The sequence below is a fragment of the Porites lutea genome, chromosome 2 (assembly GCF_958299795.1).
Source record: "Porites lutea chromosome 2, jaPorLute2.1, whole genome shotgun sequence".
NCBI classification, from domain to species: Eukaryota; Metazoa; Cnidaria; class Anthozoa; order Scleractinia; family Poritidae; genus Porites; species Porites lutea.
Genome location: NC_133202.1, coordinates 28,509,766 through 28,531,887, shown reverse-complemented (window position 1 = coordinate 28,531,887; position 22,122 = coordinate 28,509,766). Strand labels below are relative to the sequence as shown.

The 22,122-nt window shown below is 43.8% G+C and overlaps 5 protein-coding genes across 5 annotated transcripts in view; 4 read left to right on the top strand and 1 right to left on the bottom strand.

Annotated features, from left to right (window-relative positions):
- Positions 1–2,992, top strand: LOC140928201 (E3 ubiquitin-protein ligase TRIM45-like). The gene has a single exon (XM_073377914.1). The coding sequence runs from the start codon at positions 59–61 to the stop codon at positions 2,243–2,245; it is 2,187 nt and encodes a 728-aa protein (XP_073234015.1). The 5' UTR covers positions 1–58; the 3' UTR covers positions 2,246–2,992.
- Positions 2,993–3,664: 672 nt separating this feature from the next.
- LOC140928200 (sodium/hydrogen exchanger 8-like) overlaps positions 3,665–22,122 on the bottom strand; it is a 32,091-nt gene continuing 13,633 nt past the window's right edge. Inside the window, exons 12-17 of the mRNA XM_073377913.1 lie at positions 10,772–10,854; positions 10,543–10,654; positions 7,826–7,968; positions 6,534–6,593; positions 6,231–6,362; positions 3,665–5,485 (exon numbers count right to left, since the gene is read on the bottom strand). Coding sequence (XP_073234014.1) covers positions 5,378–5,485; positions 6,231–6,362; positions 6,534–6,593; positions 7,826–7,968; positions 10,543–10,654; positions 10,772–10,854 — 638 coding nt within the window. The 3' untranslated portion in view covers positions 3,665–5,377. The remainder of the gene's footprint in view (positions 5,486–6,230; positions 6,363–6,533; positions 6,594–7,825; positions 7,969–10,542; positions 10,655–10,771; positions 10,855–22,122) is intronic.
- Positions 13,840–18,320, top strand: LOC140928199 (uncharacterized). Its single transcript, XM_073377912.1, has one exon. The coding sequence runs from the start codon at positions 13,968–13,970 to the stop codon at positions 17,835–17,837; it is 3,870 nt and encodes a 1,289-aa protein (XP_073234013.1). The 5' UTR covers positions 13,840–13,967; the 3' UTR covers positions 17,838–18,320.
- Positions 18,323–19,682, top strand: LOC140928075 (uncharacterized). Its single transcript, XM_073377795.1, has 2 exons — positions 18,323–19,448; positions 19,585–19,682. Exons 1-2 carry the CDS (start codon positions 18,323–18,325, stop codon positions 19,680–19,682), a joined length of 1,224 nt encoding a protein of 407 aa, XP_073233896.1.
- LOC140928198 (uncharacterized) overlaps positions 19,752–22,122 on the top strand; it is a 4,342-nt gene continuing 1,971 nt past the window's right edge. The window contains exon 1 of the mRNA XM_073377911.1: positions 19,752–22,122. This exon is cut by the window's right edge and continues 1,971 nt beyond it. Coding sequence (XP_073234012.1) covers positions 19,880–22,122 — 2,243 coding nt within the window. The 5' untranslated portion in view covers positions 19,752–19,879.

Here is a 22,122-nt window from a genome sequence, read left to right as displayed (position 1 = left end):
CAGCCACGTGATACGGATTTCGATTACTGTCGTACTGACACAAACAAATGATTTTGCTATGGAGTCTCTATTGAAAAACCTTCAGAAGCACGTAACGTGCTCGATTTGTTTGGATACGTTCACAGAACCCAAGACAATAGCCTGTCTCCATACGTTCTGCCTCAAATGTTTGGAAAAACACGCTCAAACGAGCTCTCGAGATGGAAAATTTCGCTGCCCCGAGTGTCAGGCAGAAGTGGCAGTCCCAGAAGGACTTCGCTTTGACAAATTGCCCACTGGTTTCCTTCAGAATAGTTTACTTGGTCTTCTCACTGTGCAGCAAAGCGGCGATGGACGCGAGATTAGTTGCAGCAGCTGCCGAAAAAAGAGCGCGGAGACAAGTTTTTGCTTCGAGTGTGGCCGATTTATGTGTCCGGACTGCGTCAACGCCCACGAACTTCTACGAAATGTCGCGTTTGACGGACACAAAGTCAGACCGATAAGAAACTTCAAGACCGACGATTACGAGGCCCTGTTAAAACGAAAATCGTTTTGCCACGAACCGTACCACGAGCGAGAAGTGACGAGGTTTTTCTGCCTCGCGTGCCAGTCGTGTGTGTGTCAGGTTTGTGTGATCACTGATCACAGGGATCATCGAGTGGAACCCCTCGACAAGACAGCAGATGCGGAGAAAGCGATAATCATGACTGGTGTGGATTTGATGAAACAGAAAAGTCAAGTTTGTGGTGATGTGATTCGACAGTTTGAGCAAACAGTTATTGATCTGGAAAGGAACGTGACCGCTGCAAAACGTGAAGTTTCTCACGCGGCAGAACAGATGATTGCGAAGATAAGAGAATGCGAACTCGACGCCATCACTGACCTCGAGGACACGCGCCTGTTCAGAACGGAGAAATTAAACTCGGTGAAGACCCAAGTGCAGTCATTGGCCAAGCAAATTAATCAAGCAGTAGAATTTGCTGACAATCTGGTACAAAGAAGTTCAAGTTCAGTTATCATGGAAAACAAGCCATATTTGCAACAACGCTTTGCAGATCTCAACATGACTCAAGTTCCATCAGTTCAAGTTAGTCCACATGTGAAGTTTGTTCCCACCTGTACGCCTGAGAATTTAACCCTGGGTATCATCGAACCAATTGTACATGGGCTGACTCAAGACTTCCAGGCTGGTCTAGAGTCATCAATTGCTATATGCCCAAAAGTGAATATTGACGTTCAAGATAAAGATAAAAAATTCCAAGCGGAAGTGATCGTAGAACCCTCTGAGCTAGTGGGAAGTTTGATGACTCGTGGATGCGAAGATGGAAAAAGGTTTGTGGTCAGGTTTACGCCCAAATTATCAGGCGTTTACAACGTCAGCGTCAAGATAAATGGAAAAGCGCTGCCAGACAGCCCTTTTACAGTCCCCGTTAGGGATAGAAAGTTCCATATGCTGGGAGAATTCGATTTAAAACAACTCGAGGACCTTCAAGGGCCATTTCGAATCGCTGTGAGCAGGGACGGGCTTGTTGCTGTGGTTGATTGCGACGGGCACTGTATCCTGGTCTTTGACAAAAAAGGACAGTTCTTGCGAAAATTTGGCCGTAAAGGGAAGAATCGCGGTGAGCTTCATGCTCCAGCTGGCGTGACATTTTTCAACGACGACGAAATCCTTGTGACAGATTACCTCAATCACCGCGTCCAACTTTTCAATGTGTATACAGGATCCTGCGAGTTAAGTTTTGGAAAGTACGGCAAAGAACTAGGCGAGTTGCATAACCCAGAAAGCGTTTGTGTGGATGACGAGGGTCGGGTGGCTATAGCCGACTGCTTCAACAATCGAATGCAAGTATTTACAGTGGATGGTGAGCCCCTGTTTATATTCGGTGACCGCGGCTCAGGAAAACTTAACCGTCCAAGTGGTTGTGTCTTCCACAACAAAAGATTTATTGTATCAGATACATGGAACCATTGCTTAAAAATCTTCGACCATTCAGGGAAATTTCTGGGTAAAATTGGAGAGCAGGGACAAGGGGTTGGTCACTTCAACTGGCCCCAGGGATTATGCCTCGATAAACAGGGAAATCATTACAATATCCTTGTTTGTGACAGTGGTAATGGACGGATTGTGCAGTTAACAATGGACGGCTTTTTCACGGGAAAAACTGCCATCAAGCTTCAAGATCCAATTGCAATAGCTAGAACACCGGATGGCCCGGTTTTAGTTTCTGATTACGAATCGAAAAAGATATATGTCCTAAAGTAAACTGCAGAATTACCCTGGGTTCCAGAGGATATTTTTTTCTTAACGATATTGATGGTTCGCGGCAAAGCCGCGTCAACGAGGCGCAAAGCGCCGAGAGAAAAAACATTTCTCCGTCTAGGGAGCCTTATCAAACCGTATGCACGGTTTATATCATATTAGGTATTTTGAGAACGGACCTGCAGAGTATAAACCGAGGCAAAAAGTATAGATTGATTATCACTTACTGATAAGCGGAAACAGCTGATCGAGGTTACTTCATAGAGCGGAATTTGTCATATATAGTTTCATTAATTCGCCTATAAATGTATCTGATACCTCTGTATCGACAGTTTAGTGATTTTCTAATTCAAACAAATTTCTTGAATACTGCAACCAGCAGTCCAGTGTGTTAAGCCAAGGCGATAGAAGTCTCATTTCTAAAGTTTGCATGGTGCGTTTCACGCTTAATTCACGAACTTAGGCTTTATTCAGTTTTTCTCCTTCTGGAAGTCTGTTCTAGCAAGAGATTTTCTCTTGGTTCTAGCTAGTGTGAAAAAAATTAATCAACGATTATAGTTCTATAAATGAGGGCCCCCAATGCAATAGTAAAGGCTTCTGCAATCCCGTCATCCCGAACCTAATTTTCGTGCAATCCCGTAATTCCGACGATCATTTTTGGCATCCCGCCTCCCATGCGGGAGAAACCCGAATCCCGCCCTGATTTTGCTTTCAAATCTCGAGAATCCCGAGTTTCGAACAAAAGAAACAACAATGCCTGAAACACCTATCGAGGACCCGTAAAAATCGTCTGGGTAAATCAAGGACATTCTCCAGCACTGAGAGGTCTGGAAGGGTAGGGAGGGGAGGGGAGGGGAGGGGAGGGAGTGTAATATATTGAGCCAGCGTTTTATATGGGACCAGAGGCTGGGCTCGTAATCGGGAGGTACTAGGGACCTTACGATCCGACAACGGCGACGTCCATAAAAACGTCGCTGAAAAATAGACTTCGCATCCTTTTAAACTTTTTCTCGATTATCCCAATTCGCCCTGTTACTTAAAAGAAGGGAATTTTGGTTGGAGCTGAGGAGAGGAGACCGCGCCCGAGTTCAGACAAATGGTAGAATTCATCGCCTTGCTGTTCCCGTTCTCAAGAAAACTTAAAATTTGGTCATTTTAAGTGGTAGTTGTGCAGGGACAGCAAAGAAATGTACAAAAAAGCGTGATGCACGTGCAGAGTTGTTGTTTTGCTCATTAACCCTATTGCCTTTTTGACGTCCTGCTTGCCGTCGCCGTCGCAGTTTCGTAGTCCCTACTGCTTCCCCCTCTGACCGCTGGCTGGATTCGTTTCTTGGAAATTCCGGGTTCAATTTTTCAGCCTCTCTCCAGCCCGCTTGCTCCAACTAATTAAGATTTGTAAAGTGTTTAATTTCGACGGGAAAATTTTGCTTCTAACGTTTTATTCGAGTTTGCATTACACCTGAATGGCCTCTTGCATCGTTACAAAAGTGGTGTTCGTACATAGTTAACACAAGACAAAATCGCGTTGTTGGGTCAATACATATATAGCCTGCATATCAAGCGTTAATTGGGGAAAGGGGAAGAGAGAAGCAGAGGGAGAGAAACTTCTTCCCTCTTTCTCTCTCTCTCCGCTCAACCACAGTCTACCCTCTGACTTCACTCTTACCTTTGAAGGGCTACCGAAAAAAATAAATAAATAACCCCCACCCCACCCGGTCATTTGTAAATGAAAGACTCAAAAAGCGTGGGAAAAGCCTACTGATTCTACTACACTTCTGATTGGTTAAAAAATAGCAAGAGATTTTTAAAGCCAATCATGGCATAGTCACGCATTACCAAAGCAAACACACAGTTACATTACACAAACAGATAAACGTATTAATTTATACTATCTTACACTAACTGCAGCAAGTTTATACACTGTGGCAGTTTTAAATAACGTCTAATTTGTTACCTTTTTAGACAGTTTAGTCTTCCTCAATCATAACTAATTTTTGGTTTCACCCTTCACGGGCTATTGATAATTAGACCCTGGTCAGACGCCGTGCTTCACATGAGCCGAACTTGATAACATTTTGGGTCGACCTAGTTAAGTTCTGACGTTGTGTCAAACAGCCGACCTTAATTAAGCCAAACTTTAAAAAAACTTCTAATTGGCTTTGGAAGACAAATTCAGTAGAGTGCGGCCCTTCGATCTTCCTGGATATACAGTCTAACCTCTCCATACGGACACCTCTATAATACAAACACCTCTCTATTAGGGACAGTTCGTTTGGTCCCAGAAATGCCAAAAATCATACATTCCCTACCTCTATAATACGGACACCTCTGTAAAGCGGACACTTGGTTCCGTCCCTATGATGTCCGTATTTAAGAAGTTTGACTGTAACTAGGAAGATCGAAGGGCCTCTGCTTGCAAGGTAGGCTAAGCCGAACCAATCAGCTGAACTTAACTGCCTCAAACGCCGTACTTCATACAAGCCGAACTTAAGTGATAATTGATTAAAGAGTTTGACGCGTTCCTTAATATTTATTATTGAGATTTACCAAGAACGTTTTTCCTACCCCTGCTGGACAAAGAACTGACTTAACCCTGTAAGCCCCAATAGTGATTATTTCCTCATTTCTCCTCATAACGTCAATGCTTAAACAATCAGCGAGGTCATGAGAAATAAGGATATGATCAGCCAGGATAAATTCTCTAATTTTATCAAATTTTCCACACTATTCCTTTACGAAACGTATTTAAAAAGCTCCTCAACCAGGACAGAAAAATGGGTTCTTGGGATATGTGAATTTCACCAAAGTTTTTTTTACACCAATTAAACGATTTCAACTCATCGGAAGCTGATTTCCAGAGAGGTCCGCAAACTTTTATTCATTGTGTTGAAGAGAAAATTTAACAGTCGCCATTACAATATTCTGCAGTGTTTGCTTCGAGGCAGTCGGGCGTGGACTTGATGACGTTTCAAATAATCGATTAATACATGCGGACGTCTCAAGAATTAGACTTCAGTTTAGTTACAACCTCCAAAACTAACTTCAGTGAAATTCACATATCCCGGCCAACGCACTAAGATTCCCTCTCTGTCCAATTGTTCTCTTTTACTCTAACTTAATTATGAAGAAAGCGACTCAAAGTTTGCTTTCTGCTTCATCATCGTCTGATGCGAGGTCGCTGTGTACTTCACTATATAACTGACTGGTAAGTCTCTGCATCTCTTCATGCGCATTACGAACCTCCTGCAGAATGAACAAAGGAGTTAAAAGGCTTGTGATGGCGATGTTATGGTAGACGTTTTCTTGCAACTTACCTCGCCATTTTTGTGACAGAATTGCAAAAAAAAAAAAAGAGAATTGCACACTGGTGCTGTTTCACCCTGCAAGTAGAGCCTCCTTGAATCAGATAAAGTTTCTGGGAAACTGCCCACCCACCCCACCCCTAATCCACGTTTCTGGCCTTAAGTCACACGTCAGTGAGAAACATAGGTTGGGGGTGGGGTGGGTGGGTGGGCAGTTTCCCTCATCACTCACACACACACACTCACTTGGTCGCCCAAAGGCGGACAACCACTAGATCTTTCCACAGCCTCTTATCAGCCATCAGTGCAGCAATCTCACTTGCTTCAAATGCACCAGTATCCCTCTTAAGAGTGTCAATATAGGTAGTATTCGGTCTTCCTCTCCCGCGATGGCCATGTGTGGGCTCCCATAGGACTAATTTCTGGGTACTTATTAATTACTTACTAATTTCTGGTTTCCCTCATCGAGGAGGAGAAAAGGGAGCTCTGCCTGAATCGCGCCAAGCCACTGACGACGCCGCAGCCCTAACTTCTAAACTGGTCAATCTTGTTTTCTTTCGTCAAACTGGTTTTTGAGTACGAGCAACCATTTATTGATAAACCAATGATCGTAGAACTGACATCGCTGTACCAAGCACACGCCTATAAGGCCTGAGTTCGAAACTGGTAACCTTATTTTTACGTACCTGTCTGGTGAACTTCCTTGTAAAGAATGGAATAAAATATCTAGCGTCAAGCCGTGTGAATCCCTTAAGAGCCTTCCTACTGCTTATCCTCCATTCATCGTCAGTCAGTTGGTCTGCATCTACTGCTTTACCCTGCGGAGTGACAATCAACCAGGGCAATGTTTTTAGCACGAAATCCAAAAATCTAAGCATAACAAATTCCCTATCCCTGCAGACCAAACTCTCTGACGTCCAAACGCAAGAAAGTAAATGATGCCCTCTCTCATGTTACTGGAGACATAATGGACTGTTTTAGAAACATACCTCAGTTTGTGTTTTACTAAGTGTTAAGCCTTTCTCCATTCCTTGTTCTGCTTTAAGTAACTGCAAAAGACATAACATTCGCAAACTTCAATCATTAAAGACACAAAGAAAGAGGAAGAGTGAAGTGGGTGCCCTCAGAAATAACCGCCACATAAGCGAGTTGCACCATTTCAAAACAGGGAAAAGATGGTTCAAGACTCTAACATACACTATCTCATCATTTTGCCATCTCCGCCCGCAAATAGCAAAAGCTATTTTGCAGTTTTTCAAATTTCCAAGCAGCGACTTCAAAGCAAGAGCGCTCTAAAACAAATACTGAGATCTTACCTCACTATTCCCGAATCAGGCTTAACGATGGCCCCGGTTGTTCAAAAGGTGGATAACGCTATCCACGGGATAAATCTCTGTCCAGTGGATAGCGCGATTGGTTTTCCTAATACTTATCCATTGGATAGTGATTTATCCGGTGGATAGTGCTATCCAGCTTTTGAACAACTGGAGCCAGCCTAATATCTATATACACCCTAAACAATTTGAGTGTCTCCTTCGCTTAACTTATATAACAATTTTCACATTTAAGATTTCTGGCGGTTCCCTTATCCCAAACCCCTAGACCCTTAAATTGCTCACATTTCGGTTTTCCCAGCCTCGTACCCAAGCCAGTTCGCGCTATCCGGATGACCAGAGGAGGCCTGGAACCGAGCGCGAATTTTCCCTACAAGCTTGACAGGTGACGTCACATCCGAAATCGCCGAGGACGACTGGGAACGAGGCTGCGGTTTTCCGAGATTCAATCTTCTTAACAGATTTGTGTGTGAGCTTGGGAGTTGTCGAAATCCAGTCTAGCGCACTTTTCCTTGGGCTTTTGCTTGCAAATCAACCGTTTTGGTCAGGAAAATTAAATAATAAATAAGAATTCAGGGGAATATCGATCCCATCACCAAAATCTTTTGAGACAAAGTTTTAGAGTGAGCCGGTTTTCACGCTCTCAAGTCTACAGTATTTGCTAGTCACTGCCAGAAAAAAAATTCAATAACGCAGTCATCAGTTTCATTTCCATGAAAACACATTGGTTAATTTTGTTGAATCGACATTCATTTTCGTCTGTACACATTCATTAAGCACTTTTGCATGACGATAAATATTCACATAGCACGTATTGACAGTCAATTACATGAAAGTGCATTTTATAGTCCTGATATACAAACTTTATCGCCGTCGTTAAGTTCAGTAAGGACAATAAAAATTTGAAAAAGGTGTCCATCAGTGCAACGTCAAGAAGAGTAAGTCACCTTCAACAAGGGAAGAGTTGATCCACCTAAACAGAGAATTGTGAACATGATTATAATGAGCGTAGATGTGATAAGAACATGTCGCTTTTCGTCATCCAGTTGAAGATGAAGTACAAGGGCGAAGGCCACGGCACCGCGTAACCCTAAGAAGACAAACAAACAAACAAACAAACAACACTTAAAAGGGGCTGTTTCAAGGATGACAAGGCTGTGGGCCAGGGGTTTTTTTTCCCTGGCTACTATAAATGTGGCCCCGGCTACTTTCATTGGAAAATAGAGGAGAAATAGAACCAAAAGAAACCCCTAGCTGTTTGATTCCCCGCCTACTTTTTGTATTTACGCGGCAACTTGAAATCTTATTCTCAAGCTCATTAAAAATTCATAAAGAAAATACAAAGGAAATTAATGTTTAATGAGTGTTTGGAAAAACTGCTCTTTTTGGCATCCTAAATTTATATTTGATAAAATCATTTTGTTTGAGAAGTAACATCAAGCATTCGACAAAGTGTTTCATCACCAGATGAAAAACTTCGAACTTTGTCAAAAACACTCCGCTGCGCGTCCTATTTTACACTCTCTTCTCACAGATGAAGCACTGCGTCTCATGCTTGATATATTACGTGGCATCCCTGTGGATGGCTAGTTCATTTTGCTCATACCGCCAGTTATGAGTCATTATTCGCCATGAAACTTAAAAAATTACTTATGAATGACAAAATCGAGCTTCGTGTCTAATAAACATGCCTCACAAGCATTATAGCAAACGTTACAATCAGCAAAAATAACCTTTGAAAAACTCTTAGGCTAACAAGTTGTCAAAAACCACAACTGCAATCCGTTTCACCTTTTGTATTTTTCTGTGTTAGTAATACCTTCTTTTGACGTTTTGAGCAGTTATTTCTGGGTAACTGACCACCTACCCCTCCCTAAGTCATAATTTTGCCCTAAGTGAGAAGTAAGTGTTAATGTTGACTTAGGGGAGGAGTAGGTGGGCAGTTACCCAGCCCACTGTTTGAATTTTAATCAATTTCGTGACACAGCTGCTTTAATATGAGGTGTATTCTGGTTCTAAAAATGTCCATGAGTAATCATTACTAAAACAAAATTCTCTAATCTGATTGACTTTGAGCAGCCCTGTTTTTAAGCAATTACTGAACAAGGCCAAGTTCACACGAATCAGGAAATTTTCAAAACCGCATATGTATTATTCAGATTCGTGTGGACGGGGTATAAACCACTCTGGAGAGCGGTTTCAAAACAAAGCGGTTTCGGTAACCGGATTCACCTCTTTTCGTGTGGGAGGAAGGCCGATTCTTGTGAAAAAAAGTATGTGGTTTCAAAAAATATCCGACTTCGTGCGGAGGTAGCCTGTGGCCAAGGCCAAACGTCGAACTTTTTATGAGACGAACCAAACTAAATGAGCTAAGCTCATGAAAAGTTGAGGTCTGGATCAGTTAAGTTCGCCTAAATGAAATTGGGTCGTCCACTATGTTCTAAACGTCTGGATACAACGTCTGGAAATCGTCTCCGGGACAAAGGTCGATCTTCAAATGCGACGAACTAAACTAATAATTAAAAACTTGTATGCCTGTGGATATTCAGCCTCGTTCGGGAGAAAATTTATTGAATTTGCTTTTTGTTCTGATTCAGTTGATTGGTTCGATACGTCCTAAATACGACGTCTGTTCCAACAGACGATCTTAACTTAATTTAGGAAACTTAGGGCGCTTTCCATTTGTCAGAACTGGCCGGCCGGACTAGTCAGTTAGCAAACAAAATGGGCTTTTTCCAGAGGGTTTTGCTGAAAAACCATCTCCTTCGTGCATACTATTTAGGATTTGACTGACCTGACTGGACAGTTTTGATTAAAAGTGAAATTCTCATTACGACGGGAATGGTCTGGCTGGTTAGTTCTGGCAAATGGAAAGCGCCCTTAAATTAGAGTTTGGTTCGTCTCATGAAAAGTTCGACGTTTGGCCTAGGCCTAAGGCTGAGAATGATCTGAAGAATTATGGAGATCGAGGAGATTGTTATCCGTCGAGGCCGTTTGCCGTAGGCATTTGTGGGGGAAATTCTTCTTCTCCTTCAATCCCGGTTCGACAAACGTTCGCCAATAACACTAGCACACTGAGAGCTCCTAGCGATTCCCATCAAATTTAAGCTGCCGGTATCAGAGTAATCGCCCAACAGCACACGCAAAAAAGTACAAATTGTTTCCTTGTACTTGTTCAATAACGATTATCTCAGATACTCTTGGACTGTTTTAACATCACCTTAAGCCTGGTTAATGCCAAAGAGACCGGTCATGTCGCCCAAAAGTCATCTCGCTCGAACGCTGAGTTATGTCGCCCGAAATTTTATCAGGTGTACTACACAGAGAAATAAATTTGAATAAAGAGTGTGTGTAACGTAGCTCGTTCTTCAAACCACGTTGAGACGAAACAAGCGGGATATTTAAATGTAAAATATATCTCGTTCTTCAAACTTCAATGAGACGAAACAAGAACGATAAATATGTAACAGGCATGTTGGGATGTTGTTGAGCATCATAATATTTCGGGAGAAATAAGTCAGCATTTGGGCGACTTAACTAAAAATTTCGGTCGAAATAACTCTGCTTTCGGGCGAGTCGACCACAAACGACAGCTGAAACGAGGACTAAACTGCTCCCAAAAACGATTTCCTTCCACAATGAAGTGTCAAAAAAAAAAACTTACCACTAAACCACATGATAAACTGTGTCTTTCTAGAAATCTTGACATCTCTAAATTGGTTTACAAGTGAAGATAATGGATATATGTTTACTGCTCTTCCAAGTAAGCACAAAATCTAAAAAAAAAAAAGAGAGAGAGAGAAAGAAATCAGCAAATATTTGCATTTTTCAGAAAATTTTTTCTAAGCTACCAATGCAGAAGGCATTTGATTTGCACCAGGAACGTTACTTACTATAGTCCATATAACAAATGCCGGTCTAAACTGATGTTTGAAGCTAAAAATTGCCATTCCTAAATAAGCAAATACACATGTTTCTGAAAGAAGAAAGAGAAATACAAGTTTAGCTACCATGAATAAGCATAGTAACGAAAATGAGCAAATGTTTCCTTTCAAAAACAGTTATATTTTTGTCCCTTGGAAAGTAATAAATACATAGTTTCGGGAAAATGCAAAGGACTTTAAAATTCAATAAATATTAAGTTTTCAAACACAGAGGAAAATTTTGTTCTAAATTTCTTAGGAAAACAGAAACCACATTAACAGTTACTGTAAGAATAAAAATCAACAGATCTACAATGTAGATGAAAGAAAAAAAAAACTTGTAGTTTGTGTTTTATCAGGTCTAAAGCAATGATCACTGCCTTGTTTTTCAAACTTGATATAAAAACACTCCTGCAATCAACAGAGTGCCATCAATGCTAGTGGCCAGTGGTCAGTCCGTTATTGCATGCTAGGTAACAGAGTAGTGTACTGATGACGTCACAAAAACTAAATTTAAGAAATTATAAGAGTAGAAAAGATAATCCGACAGAACAAGACGAAAACTGTCCATTTGCCAAAATTCAGCTGGTTAGAACAAATTTGGCAGTTACATATGACCTAATTATGCTCAGATGATTCCATACAAATTCTTCTAAAATCCAGGTCAATTTTAGGATAAGTATAGAGGCATCTGAGCATAGCGTTGCTTATATCTCACCACCAATTTGCTTTAACCAGCTGAACTTTGGCTTTCACCTTGTTCTTTCTAAAATATATCTCGGTCAATCCCATAATTTTACAAATTCAAATTTTTGTGACGTTACACTTCACTACACACTACATTGTCAACGGTGGATCCAGAAAATTAAGAAAAGGGGTGGCCGGAACACTTGCCAGCTATGTAGATACTTTTTCTTTTTCTGAGAAATCTATAAGAATAATACAAAATTTCAAAGAAAAAGGGGTGGCTGCGGCCCCCTCGGCCCACCCCTAAATCCACCCTTGATTGTGATTGTTCAAGGACATGTTTTGGGCAGCAGGATGATATTCTTCTTTCCACCAAGCAGCGCTTGCGAGAGGTTTATCCACTGATATTTTGCAAGGCTGCTGCCTAACGGTCACCCGGTTGCCAGAAGCTTGTACGATTTGCTCAAGGGCGACTAAAATTTTGAACAAGGAGTGTTGGGAAACATATAGCGCGTTACGCAACACAACGTGCCTTACCCTAAACATAGTAATGGAAACCTTGATCGCGTGTATTTTTAAAGAGATAAGGAATGTATTAAGTTGACAAGTTAATTGCTTTTGAATGTTACGTGCGTGATGTGATAAGAATATGACACATAGATATCTTATAACAAAAATGCCAAGACTGTGTATAAGAAAAGAGAGTTGTTATGATTAGGCAGAATGAATTAATGAATGTACGGTGTAGTGAACGAGGATCGTTGCTGGGAATAAAGATATACAGTCCAAGTTCCGAGTGTTTGATTGAGTGTGTGGATATTCCCGAACACAGTGGTCCTTCGAGCCGGATACTAGTGTGTGTAAGCAGAGTGTTAACGAACCAGAATTACTGAACGTTCGAAGGAACAGAAGGGCGTTCCCTATGGCTGAAAAGGCGAAGGCTAGTGTCGATAAGAAGACGCGAATTAGGGACGGACAGCGAACCATCGCTAAAAGGTTACTAGACCAAGTAAAGCAAAGACTTAGCGATGAAAGTGGAGTGTCTGACAGGCAGTGGGGTAAGGAATCATTAAAGGCCCTTCAGGAGAAAGTAGACGCGTTGAAGAAACTGGATAATCAAATCCTAGACTTGATTGGAGGTTTAGACTCCGAAGATCTGGACGTTCTAATTGAGAGAGAAATCGAGGAAAGCGATCGCTTCAGAAGAGAACTGAACCAAGTCGTGTTGCGATTGGAGGAGCTTCTGAACCCAAGCATGCATTCTAGCCCAGCGATTACTGGAGTGTCATCTCAAAACGAGAACCCACAGCCCACGAACCCTGCGCACAACATGAAAGCCAAGCTTCCAAAGCTCGAAGTAAAAAAGTTCAACGGCAGATTGCAAGATTGGCAGGACTTCTGGGATTCTTTTCAGAGCTCTATCGATGGAAATGACAACCTGTCCGCGGTAGACAAGTTCTCGTATTTGAAAAGTTTGGTACAGGAGCCTGCCAGGTCGACGATAGCAGGGTTTGCGCTGACCGCGGTAAATTAAGAGGCCGCAGTCCAAGCTCTGAGGAAACGCTATGGAAAGGATATAGCAATCCAGCGAGCGCATGTAAACGATTTACTCAACATGACGCCAGTTTACAGTGATCGAGACATTCCTCGCTTGAGGAGGTTGTTTGATGAGTGCGAGTCTCATTTCAGGGGATTGAAGGCTCTCGGAGTAGAGGAGAACACATATTCGACGATAGTTGTTCCCGCCATTATGCAAAAATTGCCGGAGAGTTTTCGACTGACAATCACAAGAGGAGAGAAGTTTTTAACCTGGTCGATGGAGCGAATGTTGCAAGCCTTTTTGAAAGAACTGGAACTGAGAGAGGATCATTTTTATGCAATGACCTCCTCGAAGCCTTCATATTCTAATAGACTTGATGGGAAGGACAATCGAGCAAGGGGCGCGACAGCCAACGCCCTGTTTACAAAACAAGAAAATGGGAACTGTGCCTTCTGTTTGGGCAAACATGCCCACGAGAACTGCCAGAGAGTTAAAGATCCAAGGGAACGTAAGAATATTGTTTATAAATTTGCTAGATGTTTTAAATGCATGAAAAAGGGCCACCGAGCCCGCGATTGTAAAATTGATGTATTATGCAACAAGTGTGGCCAAGCGGGTCATCATGTTTCTTTGTGTGATGTTAGGAATGCGCAGCAAGTGCCTCCTGTTGCCGAATTTCAGTTTTCGCCCAATGGGCAAGACAAATCTCCGATTGTTACTAGTCCTAGTAGCTTACATGTAGGAACGGGTGGGCGAGTTGCGTTGCAAACCGCGCGTGCAGTTATCCGTGGGGTGGGCGAGCCGTACCGGGTAAGGGTGTTGTTTGACGCTGGAAGCCATCGCTCTTTCATTACTTCCAAAGCCGCCCAACGCGCGCAGCTTGCCAGTATCAGGCAAGAATGGTTGGGAATCAGTACCTTTGGCCAGCGTTCTAGGGATATGCGTCTAAGAGATGTCGTCGAAGTTAAGGTAAGCCCAACTGACGGCCAAAAAGTTATCCCAATCGAAGCGTACGTAGTACCAGAGATATCCAGCATCCAAAACAGTCATGTGGAACTTGCAAAGGGTGAGTATCCCCACCTTAAGGGATTGTGGTTTTCGGATGTGTGTATGGGGACGGGAGAGCTAGAAATCGACATTTTGGTCGGAGCAGATTACCTGTGGAGCTTTCAGAAAGATTGTACAATCAGGGGGGGCCTCGACGAACCAGTCGCTGTAGAAACTGAATTAGGTTGGGTTCTGTCAGGTCCAATGAAGAGTCAGTCAAGTGGGCCGGAACCCGTACAAATTAACCTGGTGAAAACAGAGGACAAGGAAAGCTTAGATGTTGACGTGAACAGATTGTGGGATCTGGAAGTCATAGGAATCAAGGAGCCGAGAAGGGGGGTGTATGAAGAATACAGGGACAGTATCTCCTTTGATGGGCATCGATATTCAGTGAAGCTTCCTTGGAAAGAAGGCTGCCCAGATTTACCGACCAATTATACCACAAGTTTGCGTCGTCTTAGAAGCCAAGTAGCGAGACTGGAAAGGGAACCCGAAATTCTCGCAGAATATGCAGCTATAATTGACGAACAGCTTCATACGGGAGTAATAGAGAGGGTGGTTGAGTTAGAAGCGGCCCCGAAGGTACATTATTTGCCACATCAAGCCGTGGTGAGAAAAGAAGCCACGACAACGAAGGTAAGGATTGTATACGATGCATCGTCAAAGGCGACTAAAACGGGCACCTCTTTAAATGATTGTTTACATGTGGGTCCGTCATTAAACCCATTGTTGTTTGACATTTTGTTGCGGTTTCGAGAGAACAGAGTTGTTCTGGTGGGGGACATAGAGAAGGCCTTTCTCAATGTTGGGGTAGACAAGAAAGACAGAGACTGTCTTCGATTTTTGTGGCTAGCAAACCCCCCGGACCTATCTAAGATTGTGGTTTATCGATTTTGTCGTGTTGTGTTTGGACTGAATGCGTCCCCCTTTTTGCTAAATGCAACCTTGAGGCATCATATTTCGAAGTTTATGGCAGTTGACCCCGAGTTCGTGAAGAAATTGATTGATTCGTTCTACGTGGATGATTTCGTGGGGGGCGGAGCCTCGTCGAGTGAAGTTGTCGATTTGTATAGTAAAACTGTCAACCGGATGGCAGACGGGGGATTCAAGCTTAGAAAATGGCTGACCAATGACCCGAGTGTTAGAGAGAAAATTAAAAAAGATCTGATCGATGAAGTGAAACTTGACCCGGTTTCAGCTGAAAATGTCACGTACGCAAAGTCATCTCTAGGCCTGAAGATGGGAAGTAACGGCCAAAAGGTACTGGGTCTGTCATGGGATTTTGAGCAAGATACGATAACCCTCGAACTGACCGCAATCGCCAAACGCGCAGAAGATCTACCTGCAACTAAGCGAAACACACTGCGACTCTTGGCTGGGATCTTTGACCCTCTCGGAATTATTGGTCCCATAACAATAACAGCGAAGATTTTATTTCAGGAGACTTGTCGCCAAAAGATCAATTGGGACGACCCACTTGATGGAGTGATAAAGCAAGCCGTTGAAGCGTGGATTGAAAGCCTAATAGAATGTAAACTAATCACGATTGACAGGTGTCTCTACAAACACGTGCGCGAAGAAGTCTTGGAATGTTCGTTACATGGGTTTGCAGATGCGAGTACGAAAGCTTACTGCGCAGTTATTTATTTCGTATACCAGACAAGCACAGGTACGTATTCAAAGATGCTAACTTCTAAAACGCGAGTGGCACCGCTCAAAGAGCTGTCCATACCACGACTTGAGCTCATAGCATGCTTGATCCTTGCAAAGCTGATGGCCACAGTGAAGAATGCGTTGAATTCACAGGTAAGTGTTCAGAAAACAAAGCTTTGGTCAGACAGTATGACGGCGCTGTATTGGATCATGAACCAAGGTGAGTGGAAACAATTTGTGAGTCACCGTGTTAACGAGATCGTGAAGTTGAGTAAAAAGGAGGATTGGGGGCACTGTCCCAGTGAGCGGAACCCAGCCGACACTGGGTCGAGAGGATCGTTAGCAGTAGAGCTCAAAGGGAACGAGATGTGGTGGCACGGGCCATCTTGGTTGATCCAACCGGAAGACCTTTGGCCCAGACAGAAATCTCTTGTGCCAACTATCGAGACATGTGAAGAAGAAAGAAAAGTCGCCGTTATGACTATCGCAGCCAATGAGCCTTGTGGAATAGAAAGGGTGGTCGAAATCAACAAATACAGCACACTTCGAAAGCTTTACAGAGTGACTGCGTGGGTCACACGGTTCTGTCACAATATCTCAAGGAGAAACAAGAGTGACAAAAGAGAAGGGGCGCTTACTTTGGAGGAGATAGTAGAGTCAGAAGAGTTGTGGATAAGGACAGCACAGCGAGAATTGAGAAAGGGGGAAAACTATCAACAGCTTGTCTCAAAATTCGGTCTCCAAGAAGATCCGAAAGGCGTTATAAGATGTAAGGGACGCCTTGAGTACTCTGAAATGGTGCACGAGACAAAGGAACCGATCATCTTGCCCAAAGAACACCGACTAACGATATTACAGATTCAGGAATGTCACCATAGAGTTCTACACAATGGTGTGAGGAGTACGCTTGCAGAGTTGCGCTCAAAATTTTGGGCACCGAAGGGGAGGCAATTGGTGAAGCGTGTGATCAGTCGTTGTGTCCTTTGCAAGAAGATTGAAGGCAGACCGTTTACTCAGCCACTGACCGCTAGCTTGCCAGAGTTTAGAGTTAGACCAGCCCCGCCGTTTTCAAAGGTAGGAGTAGATTTTGCGGGGCCTTTGTTTGTCAGAGGAAAGGGTGCACAAATGAGAAAGAGTTACTTCGCTTTGTTTACTTGTTGCGTGACGCGAGCTGTTCACCTAGAGCTGGTAGAGGATTTGTCGGTGGAAACGTTTAAGCGGTGTTTAAGGAGATTTATAGCAAGAAGGGGAATACCTGCCTTAATTGTTTCAGACAACGCGAAGACATTTACGGGCACGGAGAAACAACTACGTACACTCTTTCGTCATCCGCAGGTAAGAGAAGAAATGCAAAACCACCGAATTGAGTGGCGTTTTAATCTCGAAAGAGCTCCCTGGTGGGGTGGTTTCTTTGAGAGGATGGTGGGTTGTGTGAAGCGATGTCTGAAGAAGGTCCTTGGTAATGCTCGACTGACGTATGATGAACTTTTAACCGTCCTGACTGAAGTAGAGGCGACCTTGAATTCAAGACCCTTAACTTACGATTGTGACAATCCTTACGAGGGAGAGGTATTGACCCCTGCGCATCTACTCTACGGGAGAAGATTGTTATCCTTGCCAGAGGAACCCCGAGAGGAAGATGATGAAACCGAGACTAGCTACAGAAGGAGGTATAAATATATTAATGAAACTCTACAGCATTTTTGGAAAAGGTGGCAAAGAGAATACTTGACGAATTTGAGAGAGAGTCATGATTGTAACGCCCAGGCAATCGGAAAGGCACCAAAGGTAGGTGATGTGGTGACGGTGTATGAAGAGGGAGTTAAGAGAAATGGCTGGAAGATGGCGGTAGTGGAGAGCCTCATCGTAGGAAAAGACAAAGAGGTAAGAGGGGCAAACGTGCGTGTGATAACGAAGGGGAAGGCAGTTCATTTAAGTAGGCCTGTGCAAAAGTTGTTTCCTATCGAGATTAGAACTGAGACATCCGAGATCTCAGATGTCCCCAAAGAACGCGTTACAGGGCCACAAAGGCGCGACGTTCCTCGCCGTTCAGCAGCGTTAGATGCGGTCTGGAAGACCCGTGCGATGGTAAACCAGCCGAACGACTAAACTCTTAGGTATGTATGCGCGTATCTTGACTCAAATCGAGTCAAGCGTGGGGGGAGTGTTGGGAAACATATAGCGCGTTACGCAACACAACGTGCCTTACCCTAAACATAGTAATGGAAACCTTGATCGCGTGTATTTTTAAAGAGATAAGGAATGTATTAAGTTGACAAGTTAATTGCTTTTGAATGTTACGTGCGTGATGTGATAAGAATATGACACATAGATATCTTATAACAAAAATGCCAAGACTGTGTATAAGAAAAGAGAGTTGTTATGATTAGGCAGAATGAATTAATGAATGTACGGTGTAGTGAACGAGGATCGTTGCTGGGAATAAAGATATACAGTCCAAGTTCCGAGTGTTTGATTGAGTGTGTGGATATTCCCGAACACAGTGGTCCTTCGAGCCGGATACTAGTGTGTGTAAGCAGAGTGTTAACGAACCAGAATTACTGAACGTTCGAAGGAACAGAAGGGCGTTCCCTATGGCTGAAAAGGCGAAGGCTAGTGTCGATAAGAAGACGCGAATTAGGGACGGACAGCGAACCATCGCTAAAAGGTTACTAGACCAAGTAAAGCAAAGACTTAGCGATGAAAGTGGAGTGTCTGACAGGCAGTGGGGTAAGGAATCATTAAAGGCCCTTCAGGAGAAAGTAGACGCGTTGAAGAAACTGGATAATCAAATCCTAGACTTGATTGGAGGTTTAGACTCCGAAGATCTGGACGTTCTAATTGAGAGAGAAATCGAGGAAAGCGATCGCTTCAGAAGAGAACTGAACCAAGTCGTGTTGCGATTGGAGGAGCTTCTGAACCCAAGCATGCATTCTAGCCCAGCGATTACTGGAGTGTCATCTCAAAACGAGAACCCACAGCCCACGAACCCTGCGCACAACATGAAAGCCAAGCTTCCAAAGCTCGAAGTAAAAAAGTTCAACGGCAGATTGCAAGATTGGCAGGACTTCTGGGATTCTTTTCAGAGCTCTATCGATGGAAATGACAACCTGTCCGCGGTAGACAAGTTCTCGTATTTGAAAAGTTTGGTACAGGAGCCTGCCAGGTCGACGATAGCAGGGTTTGCGCTGACCGCGGTAAATTATGAGGCCGCAGTCCAAGCTCTGAAGAAACGCTATGGAAAGGATATAGCAATCCAGCGAGCGCATGTAAACGATTTACTCAACATGACGCCAGTTTACAGTGATCGAGACATTCCTCGCTTGAGGAGGTTGTTTGATGAGTGCGAGTCTCATTTCAGGGGATTGAAGGCTCTCGGAGTAGAGGAGAACACATATTCGACGATAGTTGTTCCCGCCATTATGCAAAAATTGCCGGAGAGTTTTCGACTGACAATCACAAGAGGAGAGGAGTTTTTAACCTGGTCGATGGAGCGAATGTTGCAAGCCTTTTTGAAAGAACTGGAACTGAGAGAGGATCATTTTTATGCAATGACCTCCTCGAAGCCTTCATATTCTAATAGACTTGATGGGAAGGACAATCGAGCAAGGGGCGCGACAGCCAACGCCCTGTTTACAAAACAAGAAAATGGGAACTGTGCCTTCTGTTTGGGCAAACATGCCCACGAGAACTGCCAGAGAGTTAAAGATCCAAGGGAACGTAAGAATATTGTTTATAAATTTGCTAGATGTTTTAAATGCATGAAAAAGGGCCACCGAGCCCGCGATTGTAAAATTGATGTATTATGCAACAAGTGTGGCCAAGCGGGTCATCATGTTTCTTTGTGTGATGTTAGGAATGCGCAGCAAGTGCCTCCTGTTGCCGAATTTCAGTTTTCGCCCAATGGGCAAGACAAATCTCCGATTGTTACTAGTCCTAGTAGCTTACATGTAGGAACGGGTGGGCGAGTTGCGTTGCAAACCGCGCGTGCAGTTATCCGTGGGGTGGGCGAGCCGTACCGGGTAAGGGTGTTGTTTGACGCTGGAAGCCATCGCTCTTTCATTACTTCCAAAGCCGCCCAACGCGCGCAGCTTGCCAGTATCAGGCAAGAATGGTTGGGAATCAGTACCTTTGGCCAGCGTTCTAGGGATATGCGTCTAAGAGATGTCGTCGAAGTTAAGGTAAGCCCAACTGACGGCCAAAAAGTTATCCCAATCGAAGCGTACGTAGTACCAGAGATATCCAGCATCCAAAACAGTCATGTGGAACTTGCAAAGGGTGAGTATCCCCACCTTAAGGGATTGTGGTTTTCGGATGTGTGTATGGGGACGGGAGAGCTAGAAATCGACATTTTGGTCGGAGCAGATTACCTGTGGAGCTTTCAGAAAGATTGTACAATCAGGGGGGGCCTCGACGAACCAGTCGCTGTAGAAACTGAATTAGGTTGGGTTCTGTCAGGTCCAATGAAGAGTCAGTCAAGTGGGCCGGAACCCGTACAAATTAACCTGGTGAAAACAGAGGACAAGGAAAGCTTAGATGTTGACGTGAACAGATTGTGGGATCTGGAAGTCATAGGAATCAAGGAGCCGAGAAGGGGGGTGTATGAAGAATACAGGGACAGTATCTCCTTTGATGGGCATCGATATTCAGTGAAGCTTCCTTGGAAAGAAGGCTGCCCAGATTTACCGACCAATTATACCACAAGTTTGCGTCGTCTTAGAAGCCAAGTAGCGAGACTGGAAAGGGAACCCGAAATTCTCGCAGAATATGCAGCTATAATTGACGAACAGCTTCATACGGGAGTAATAGAGAGGGTGGTTGAGTTAGAAGCGGCCCCGAAGGTACATTATTTGCCACATCAAGCCGTGGTGAGAAAAGAAGCCACGACAACGAAGGTAAGGATTGTATACGATGCATCGTCAAAGGCGACTAAAACGGGCACCTCTTTAAATGATTGTTTACATGTGGGTCCGTCATTAAACCCATTGTTGTTTGACATTTTGTTGCGGTTTCGAGAGAACAGAGTTGTTCTGGTGGGGGACATAGAGAAGGCCTTTCTCAATGTTGGGGTAGACAAGAAAGACAGAGACTGTCTTCGATTTTTGTGGCTAGCAAACCCCCCGGACCTATCTAAGATTGTGGTTTATCGATTTTGTCGTGTTGTGTTTGGACTGAATGCGTCCCCCTTTTTGCTAAATGCAACCTTGAGGCATCATATTTCGAAGTTTATGGCAGTTGACCCCGAGTTCGTGAAGAAATTGATTGATTCGTTCTACGTGGATGATTTCGTGGGGGGCGGAGCCTCGTCGAGTGAAGTTGTCGATTTGTATAGTAAAACTGTCAACCGGATGGCAGACGGGGGATTCAAGCTTAGAAAATGGCTGACCAATGACCCGAGTGTTAGAGAGAAAATTAAAAAAGATCTGATCGATGAAGTGAAACTTGACCCGGTTTCAGCTGAAAATGTCACGTACGCAAAGTCATCTCTAGGCCTGAAGATGGGAAGTAACGGCCAAAAGGTACTGGGTCTGTCATGGGATTTTGAGCAAGATACGATAACCCTCGAACTGACCGCAATCGCCAAACGCGCAGAAGATCTACCTGCAACTAAGCGAAACACACTGCGACTCTTGGCTGGGATCTTTGACCCTCTCGGAATTATTGGTCCCATAACAATAACAGCGAAGATTTTATTTCAGGAGACTTGTCGCCAAAAGATCAATTGGGACGACCCACTTGATGGAGTGATAAAGCAAGCCGTTGAAGCGTGGATTGAAAGCCTAATAGAATGTAAACTAATCACGATTGACAGGTGTCTCTACAAACACGTGCGCGAAGAAGTCTTGGAATGTTCGTTACATGGGTTTGCAGATGCGAGTACGAAAGCTTACTGCGCAGTTATTTATTTCGTATACCAGACAAGCACAGGTACGTATTCAAAGATGCTAACTTCTAAAACGCGAGTGGCACCGCTCAAAGAGCTGTCCATACCACGACTTGAGCTCATAGCATGCTTGATCCTTGCAAAGCTGATGGCCACAGTGAAGAATGCGTTGAATTCACAGGTAAGTGTTCAGAAAACAAAGCTTTGGTCAGACAGTATGACGGCGCTGTATTGGATCATGAACCAAGGTGAGTGGAAACAATTTGTGAGTCACCGTGTTAACGAGATCGTGAAGTTGAGTAAAAAGGAGGATTGGGGGCACTGTCCCAGTGAGCGGAACCCAGCCGACACTGGGTCGAGAGGATCGTTAGCAGTAGAGCTCAAAGGGAACGAGATGTGGTGGCACGGGCCATCTTGGTTGATCCAACCGGAAGACCTTTGGCCCAGACAGAAATCTCTTGTGCCAACTATCGAGACATGTGAAGAAGAAAGAAAAGTCGCCGTTATGAC